Source organism: Gavialis gangeticus, unplaced genomic scaffold (genome assembly GCF_001723915.1).
Source record: "Gavialis gangeticus isolate Ggan-Ray unplaced genomic scaffold, GavGan_comp1, whole genome shotgun sequence".
Classification (NCBI taxonomy): domain Eukaryota; kingdom Metazoa; phylum Chordata; order Crocodylia; family Gavialidae; genus Gavialis; species Gavialis gangeticus.
Window position 1 is genome coordinate 20210775 of NW_017729029.1, and position 9868 is coordinate 20220642.

A 9868-nucleotide genomic window follows, 5' to 3' on the forward strand; every position below is an offset into this window, starting at 1 on the left:
CCCCCCCCCCAAAAACCCCAAACAAACCTGAACTAGCTGGAAAGCTGGAAAGGATCTCAGGAGGTCACCTACTTCAACTCTATGCTCAAGACAGGACCATTCCTATTGAAACCATCCTAGGCACGTGCTTGTCTAACTTGCACTCAAAGATTTGCAAGGATAGACATTCCAGAGCCTTTCTAAGTAACTTTGACCATCCTGATATTTAGAAAGTTCTTCTCAACTGCTATCCTAAGTATCCCTTTTTGCAAATGAAGTCTTATCTCTTTATCCACCGGAGGCAGAGCAAGAAAACAGTTGATTACTATCTTCTTTATAAACAACCTTTCTGCCTTTGAAGATTACTTCTACCCCTTCTCTTGCTTTTGTCTTCTCTAAACTAAATATTTCTGGTTATGTAAGGCTTTCTTGTAACATTTTAATAATTTTCATCACTCTCCCCTTTGGAATCTCTCACTAAGTGCAGTGTCCAATTAGACACAGTATTCCAGAAAAGGCTTCACCATTTCTGAACACAGAAAAACAATTACCATATGCATGTGAATCCAAGACTACTGTGAATTTAAGACTACCCAATAATCAGATTCTAATCATGAGAAATGCATAAATTCATTATCATTTTTTATGTTCAGAACATCTTCGGAGGTAAGGGCAGGAACTATGGGGATTGCAAGAGGCTCCAGGCCCTGGTTATGACTTGAAAGTGCACCCTGCTGGGGAAGGATGGCCTGGTGGGACTGCTTGTGGTGGGGCAATTCCCCAGAAATGCCAGGCCAGTTGCCTCCCCAGTAAAAGGCAGGTAGAGGCACCTTAAAACCCCAGTCCTGACATCCTGGTTACCCCAAGGTAGGGATGGGCATGAAGCCAGGTACAACTAGAGAGAGGCACCTGAGCCCATAGGGTGAAAGAACTCAATGACAGAGGGCCAGGCATGCCTAGGAAGAAGCACCTGAGCCCATAGGATGAAAGGCCCCTATGACATGAGGCCAGGCACACCTAGTGAGAGGCACCTGAGCCCCATAGGGTAAAAGACCCCAATGGCTCCAGTGAGGGGGCAGAGACAGAGTGACCCCAGTGAGGAAGCATAAATACATGGAGGCCCTCACAGATTAGGGTGCACGGTCAACCCGAAGTGCTGTGTGAGAGAGGAGTCAGTGGCCCACAGTTCAGCCCCGAGCAGGGCACAAGGTCATTGGTCACAGAGTAGGACCTCTGAGAGGATGACCTGAAGTGATGCATGTACCCCAGCTGGAGAGTGAATAGGGAAGCCTGAAGTGCCGCACAGAGTAGGGACCGAAAGGCATGGAGTAAGGCAGGTTGGAAGTGGCCCGGGAAGAGACAGTATGTAAGAGGCCCAGTGAGAGTGGGTGGTGTGAAAGGGGTCTGGTGTAGGGCAGAGTATATGAGTTGGACGTTAGATGCCCTACAAGGGGTAGAGTTTGGCCTGGCCACAGGCCAGAACTATCATCAACTTATGCTGTCATCTGCAAGGCATGGGACACAGCAAGGGGAGGTCAGAGCCATGTGCAATGCCTTTACCACCAGAGCAAGTAAATGGGCAGCCTCCCACCTGATTGACATCTTAATTATTACCATGAAGGCGTGGCAGGAAAGGAAGGCAAGTAGTTAGCCCAGAGACAGGTGGGCAGGCCAAAATCATGACCCAGCCCTGAGCTAGCCCGTTGTCACAGATGGTGATCTTAAAACCTGTCATTATCCTCCCACCCCTGCAAGTAGGGAAAGTTGTAGCAGAAGCAGCTGGGGGAAAGGCAGTAAGACAGCAGGTGGGAGGGGGCTCTACAAGCCTGCCCCTGCGCCTTGTATGGCCATACTTTGCTCCCTGCTGACAGTTCCCCTACCACTGGCCTCCTCTCCTGCCTGATACCATCTACACTTCTGCTACTTGCCCCCCCACCATTCCTACACCACCCTGACCCCTGGTACCTACCCCTGCACCTGATCCCCCACTGCTGCTTTTGCCCCCCACCAACTTACCCTTTAGCTCCAGCCCTGCTCCAGCTATGGTTGCACTGACCCTAGCAGGGCCTGGTAGTGGCAGCAGGCTGGTCTGGCCAGACACCACCAAGGACAACATTTTGTAGCTTTTACTGTTCTTTATTTAAACAGGTTTTTTCCTGCCTATCCTGCCATTGCATCTGCAATATATTGGTAAAAAGAAAACATGCCTGCTTCTAAACCACCCTTTTGTTCTAAATAAGCCAAGCTCTTCGGTTCTCACTCATATGATGGCTCTCCATTCACCTGACCACTGCCTGTACACCTCCTTTACCTTGGTTCCAGCTGTAATTTATCATTTGTGAACATGGCCAACCAGAATTGTACAAAGTATTCCACATGAGATCTCAAGAGTGACTTCTGAAACAACATTAATACTACCTTAGCACTTCTAAAAATACCTCATCTGATGCATTCTAGGATTGTCATTTTCAAAGCCACATCACACTAATAGTTCATGGTCATCTTGTTATTTATTAATACAGCCAGGATTTCCCCCCCTCCCTCCTTTATTTCCCACTGATAAGCTCCCAATTTAAAGGGAAAAAATACACACATACATTTTGTAAAATGTGTGTTACGTATACACAGACTAGGGTTGCGTAAAGCTTCGGTAGCAGATTCGATTTGGAGGAGATTCAGCCCGATTTGCAGGCCAAGTCTCCTAATCGAATCGGCAGACCCATTAAAAGGTCCAAATAGATGTGGAGATACGGGCAGTCCCCGCTCACCGCCACAGGGAGCTGGACTCAGGCTCTGTACTGGTAAGTGGGGGTGGGCTGGAGGACTGGGGAGGGTACTGTGGGGGGGACCCCCACCTGGCCTCATCCACTGCCTGCTCCCCCAGCCCTCTCAAGTGGCCTGAACCTGGCCCCACCCCCTGCCCACTCCCCCACCGCAGCCCCAGCATCCCAGCATTTAAAAAAAAAAAAAAAAGCCCTGCACTCACCAGCTGCAGCAGCAGTGACCATGGCTTCTAAGGGCTCATGGCAGAGCCCCCATGCACAGCACAGGGCAGTGGGCGGCAGCGGGGATTGCCTCCCCCACCTGGCACCCGCACAGCATCTGTAGCATCACACAGCTCACCAGAGTACTGCAGGGCTCCACACACTGTCCAGAAGCTGAGGTTGCCTGGGCTGAGCACTGCCGGCCTCTGGGCGATTGCTGGAACCACCCCAGCTCTGGGACACTGTGCAGCACCCTGCCAAGCCACACTGCACCCATGAGATGCAACAGCTGCCGGGTCGGTGCCAAGTGGGAGGGGCCAGTAACCTCTGCCCTGTGCTGTGCAGGGGGGTCTCTGCCACAAGCCCCCCAGAGGCCACTGCTACAGCCAGCGAGTGCGGGTTTTTTTTTTTTTTTTTTTTAAGTTTCGGGAAGCTGGGGCCAGACGAGACAGCCATGGAGGGGGCTGGGGGAGCAGGTCACTGCTGCCACGCCCCCACTGCCGACTCTGCCACCACTGCCTGTTCAATTCAGAGGAGATTCGGCCCAATTTGGCAGCCCAATCTCCAAAGCTTTTGGCCGAACCAAATCACTGTCCCTCTGAATCAGCTGAATCTAAATCGAATAGTTGCTGCTTTGCACATATCTATACACACACTAGGGCCGTGCAAGCTTTGGTCCCTGATTTGATTCAGCAAAGAACTGGCCTGATTCAGTGGCTGAATCTCCAAATCCAAATCAAATCAGAAGACCCTTTAATCTCTCTGAATCAAATCGGAACCCTCCGAATGGATTCAGAGAGATTCTGAAAGATTCAGATATAGACACAGCTTTAAATGTTTTTTCTACATACTTCAAGGTACCAGGAAGCTAGTGAATGCTGTGATGCTGGGGCAGATGAAGTGTCCCACAGGAGCGTGGGCGGCTCCCCAGTGCACTCAGCAACACATCTGAAGCGGACCAGAAGCACTTCTGATCCACTTCTGGTTCTCCCAGGGAGCATGCACGACCCCCCTATACACTCTCTGGCTTTGCAACTGGTTCTTTGTGGGTCTGGGGGAACACCCGGGGTCCCCCATGGCCAATTGCCAATTTGGGGGGTGCCAAGGGGCCCTCCATACGCTTGGCGGAGAACTCACGAGTGGACCAGAAGTATTTCCAGGTTCACTGCCAAGCATGTGTGCCCCTCCCGCCCCCGCGCGCTCCTGTGGTATGTTCCATGTTCCCCAGCACTGCAGCATTCACAAGCCGCACCTGGTACCTCGAGATATGTAGAAAAAACATTTAAAACTGTGTCTATGGTCAAATCACTGATTCTCTGAATCGGCATCAAATTTTCAGTTTTGGATTCAGCTGAATCGAATCAGGGACAGTGATCTGAACTGATGAATCAAATCATTGTCCCTGATTCAGGCCAAATCCTAATCCAAATCAGAATCAAATACAGCCTGTTTCACACAACCATAATACACACGCATACACATATACACACATATATATATACACACATACACAGACATCCATCCATCCATCCATCCAAGTCCCTAACAACACAATCTTACCTTTTGAAACTTGTATCCAATTGCTATAATTTTCAAGGTCATCCTAGTCTTTCAGTATGATGATTAATTTTAAGAAACACTGAACCAAACTGGTCTACCTGAGTCACTGAGTCCAGCCCCTGCAATCACAGGCAGCTATCTAAGATATGAAATTTTAAAAAAATCCCAAGAACATCCATGTCAGCTCCTCCTAATACATTATTACTTTCTTCTATAATATATTAAAAGCCATCAATTCATTTTTCTGTTTATAATCCACAAATCCTGTAAGGTCTCCCAAACAAGTCTAAGTTATTTATACATCTTCATCCATGAAAACTGCTGGAACTGCTCTACTTCAGTGGTCACCAACCAGTTGATCATACAGCCTCTGACAGTCGATCTCAGTCTGTCAGAGGCTCCACAATTGGAAGCGGCAGGACACATGTGGCTGGGCTGAGCCATGCCCCCTGCTGCCCGGACTGGGCTGGGTGAGTGAGGTCAAAGCCCAGGCAGCTTGTCCAGGAGATGGGGAGGCGGGGGGGGGGGGTACTGATCCTGGGGTGCCAAAAAGTGATCTTCATAAAAAGGTCGGAGACTACTGCCCTACTTGTTTCAAACTACAGGCAACCCCCACTTAGTGCTCGTAATTGGTTCCTGAAAAACTGAGCAGTAAGCAAAACTGAAAGTATTTGATGACCCAAGATGGCAACCACAATTGTTTTTAATGACCCAAGATGATGACCACAAGCGTTATAGCGAAACTTGCTGAGTGCTAAGTGAAACCTGTGAAATTATATCAATGTAAAATAAGCATTAAGCAGGGGTTGTCTGTATTATCCTTTGGTTAACAGAAGTACACAGAGGGAAATATATCACACACACAAGCTAAAGACAATATTTGGTATAAAAAGGAAATATGCTGCATTTCCTCATATAAAGCATGCCTCTGAATATAAACATGCACCCTTTTGATATGGCAGGAAGGAAAAAGCATCGTTCCTGAAGTGTAAGGTCCTCCACGGCTGCAACCATTCACCAGGGCTGGCTCCCTCTCTTTGTGAGGGCCATAATAATTAACCTGGCCCCTTTCCCTACTGCACACACAGTACATGCACCCCAGCTCCACATTCCAAGCACGCAACTCTCTCCTCTGCCATCGCACACAGCATGGTGAACCCATTTCTCCCCCGCTTTGTATGCATAGTGCATGGAGCCCTGCTGTACATACAGGTAACCCTCACCATTCGCGGGGGATACGTTCCCGTAATCCCTGAGAATGGCGAAATCCATGAATAGGGCACTGCGTGCATGAACGCAGTCTGTGTGCATGAACGCAGTACCCCCGGCGGCTGGGGGGAGTGGGGGGAGCAGTTCTGGCAACAGGAGCCCAGCAATGGCAAGCATGGAGCTCCTGAGAAGCTCCAATAAGTGTTTAAATTGTACTTAAAATGCAGGTTCAGCATTCGCAAATGTTTGAAATCATGAATGCTGAACCCGCAAATACTGAGGGTTTTCTGTATATCACTGGCACACTGGCCTCTCCCACTATGCCACCCTGACAGCTGGAAGTGGAAACAGGGGAGAGGGAACTCTAAGACCCTACCCTAGCCATCTCTGCATCAAAAGCAGTGCCCATGTAGAATTGGGGCTATCAACTGGACAGCCTTGTGCAATAAAATGCTTAATACTGAAATAGGTAAAAGATCTATGTTCTGAAGCAAAATACTGAAGAACATAGTGATATGTAAAGTGCAGTGATTTTGTTTACTTTTCATAAGCCAAGTTCTGTTTCAGAATATCAGCAGCAAGAGTTCTTTCAAGAATTTTAAAAAGTTTATCTTCAGTTTTCTCTTTTTACAGGTTTGATTTGAATATGTGTAGAGTATAGTACTAATGAGCAATACATATTTAATCAAAACACAGGCCACAAGCCAAAATTCAATGCAGTTAAAACTAGGATGATTTAATATGGTTTAAACCATGGGTTGTGTCTACATGAGCAGGGGCGTATGTTTGCAGCAGCACAAATTTGTGCTGACACTTTGTGCATGCCCTTGCCTGTGTGATTTGTAGTGGGTCCTGCTGCTCCATGTGCTGCACGGGGGCTGGCTAGGGCACAGGTTGTGACAGAAAAGGACTAGCCAGCAGGCAGCCCCCATCTTAAGGCATCCTATGCCCCTGCCAGCTGGGGAGAAGAACATGGGGACAGGAGAGCAAGTGCAGAGCCAGTCTGGAGGCATCCTGCTCCCCAGCCAACCGCTCCCTCCACTGAGACACATAGAGCTCCCATCTTGAGGCATGCTGCACCCCAATAGCAAAATTTGCCCCAGCATTGCAAATTAGCAGCACCGTGAACAGTTTAACATGCAACATATGCAGTTCGTAGCAGCGTAAAGAGGTTCACAGTACCACAAACTGCACATGTCCGTACGTCTGGATCCAGCTATGGTGGGCTAAACTGTTCAACCCAGTACTTTATTCTTCAGTCCACACTTGGGGTCATTAATTTGGAGGATGGCATTATCTGAACTGACACAGCACACTAGGACATACATTATAAAGGTGTTAAAACCAAAATAGCACCCTTTTCCCACAAGTTGCAAAGAAAATCATCAGTATTTAACATGAAGTGAGAACATTAAAATATATGCTGTCATCAACACTTAAATAGTATCCCAGAGGGAAAATAGGAGAAGAAATAAAGATCTGATGTTCTACATTCTTCTTGAGTACTCAAATATTTATGAAACCAGAAGGTAGAAAAATGGAAAAAACCTGATGTTCCAAAATATGCTACAAGTAAAAGATAGCTTAATTAGCAGTTTGACTGTTTAATCCTTATTATGTCGTCTTTTCCTTTTGAAAGGGTAAACTGATGTGAAGACAAAAGGAAAAAGACTTCAGCAAATGTAAGTGCCCTTTGTCAATAGTCTCAATTCATAGTCCATTACATCTGATTATATTCTTCATGCCCAAAAATAAAAATGAACACAAGGAATATATATTAGATTCTGATAAACAGACAACTGTACCATCTTGAGCATTTTTCATGAATGAAAGCTTATTTTGTTTTTAAATAAGTTAATGCGAGTAAAACCAAACCCATAAGATAATGGATGAGATTCTGACTTACCTGTATCAAGGATTCACTCAGCTTCATTTCATCTACCTCCAAAATAATATTTTTTATTTCTTCATAAGGCATACGGAAAGATCCTAGAAAGATTGCTGAAATTAAAAAGTAAGCTATTAAAACCAAAGAGGTCAAACTATAAATAATCATAAACTGAATACAGAAATAGCTCAACTCAAATTCAAGGCACTCACAAATCTAAGATTGTTCATTAGAAGGCTCCATGTGAGCAAAATTAATTGGTCTTCCCAACCATATTTCTATTTAAGATGTCCACATTTAAGAATCTAAAATTCTTGAGTATCTAAACTCACAGGCCAGATACTAATCTAACATTTACTGCTCTAAGTAATGGTAATAGTCAGTATGGCATTTACACTGCTTTTCTACATAAGAGGTCTACTCCATAAATAAAAGACTTTGAAATTTATTGCTAACCGTCCTTGTCCTGTTCACAAATATATACATATAATTTGAGCACTATATTGCTGAACATAATTTGTACCTGCCAGCACACAGCATTCTCTGAAGCAAGTCCTATGAGGATCTCAGGTCAACTGTATGACAGAATAAGCCCTCCTGGACAGTGTCCAAGAAGCATGACCTCCCAGGAGACAGTCTGGTGAAAATAGCAGCCACTTCTGGGTGACAGAAGAGGAGCAGGCAAGTCACTGTACCTCTTACTGTAAATACTTATATATATATTTCTGTATATAATACAGAATCATTCCACATTACAAGCCTCCAGAAACTACAGTGTCAGAAGTGGAAGGCACAACGTGCTGAAAGATCTAATGAAAGAAGTACCTGAAATGGCTGCTGCAGAGCCTATAAAACCTCCCAGTATCCTTGAAAATCAAGGAGAATGCTGAAAATGGCTGGAAAGGGTTCAGACAGCAATTTCTGCTGTATATGAAAACCATAGGGGCAGATAAATTAAAGGAAGAACTAAATATGACTGTGCTCTTAACAGATACAGACAATGAAGAACAGGATGTGTATAATGCCTACCATACAGAGGGGGGAAAGGCTAAAGAGGAAAGCCTTACAAAAATAATTAAACTGTTAGAAGCTCGTGTTCCTAGAAAAAAATATTACTTATATGTTCAGGATGAGAACACAAATGGAAGGGGAATCAGTGCCATAGAACTAAAACTAAAGAAGTCAGTCCTGTGAATATGGAACACCACAGACAGCCTGTAACTACTGATAGTGTGTGTGTTGGCGGGCGGGGGCCACAATGTACAGATGTTCAGGATTTTTCTCCCAGAGCAAAAATGGCTGGTCTGGGAGAGTTTTTTCTGGGAGATCAAATTGTATGCACTCTCTTCTCAAGCTACAGCACAGTCCTCAATCATCCCAGGATGTTTTGTTCCCTTCATCTCAGGAGACACTGTCATTCACTGAATTCTGGCTAACACTATGCATTCTGTGACACTCAGTCAGGGATGCCCTGTGTACTGCTGCCATCTGTGTCCAGATAGACTAAGGTAGTCTGAAAAGCATGCCAAAATGTGTACACTGAGGCCCCCTGGCTGTGCAGTGTCAGCATTACAAGCTCTCTCCTTTTCAGGGGCTCAGTATGTGAAAGTTTGTTCAGGTGTCTCTAGATAAAGTTTTTCCCCCACAACCAAAACAAAACAAAACAAAACAAAAAAACCCTGGGATGATTCCCCTAGGGCATTTGAAATGTGTACACAACCAAAACCTCTCTCATTACAGACCAGATAATCCTGGGATGTTACAATAAAAAAAGTCTGTGCCTGACTGCTAAGAGAAAAAGACCTGATATCAGAAAAAGGCAATATGTATGTGTCAAGCTGCAGAACAAGCAGAAGCACAAGTAAAAAGACATACAAGAAAAGACAGAAAGTGCAATCATTAAACCAGCAAAAGAAAAGTCCACAAAATTTAAGCTGGACAAAAACAGTCACTTGGGAAACAACAGACAATGCAAGCATTGTGGCAACCAGTGTAAATATAGAAAGTGCCCATCATCCAGGCAAAAAAGCAGACACTATAATGAACTGAACCATTATACTAAAATATGCAAAGAAGGTAGGAAAATATATGTATTAAGTGTAGAAACACTCAAGTGTGGAGGAAAACTGTTCCTGAGTACACTTAAGGAAGAGCCCAATAACTCAAAAGTATGTCCAATTAAAATGCAGACAAATGGCACTTATGCTACTGAGGCACAAGAAATTATAATCACAAAAAAAAAAAAAAA

The 9868-nt window shown here is 45.2% G+C and overlaps 1 protein-coding gene across 1 annotated transcript in view; it reads right to left on the minus strand.

The window, feature by feature from the left end:
* DIAPH2 (diaphanous related formin 2) overlaps window positions 1–9868 on the minus strand; it is an 899992-nt gene that overhangs the window by 600795 nt on the left and 289329 nt on the right. Inside the window, exon 21 of the mRNA XM_019521025.1 lies at window positions 7639–7733. Coding sequence (XP_019376570.1) covers window positions 7639–7733 — 95 coding nt within the window. The remainder of the gene's footprint in view (window positions 1–7638; window positions 7734–9868) is intronic.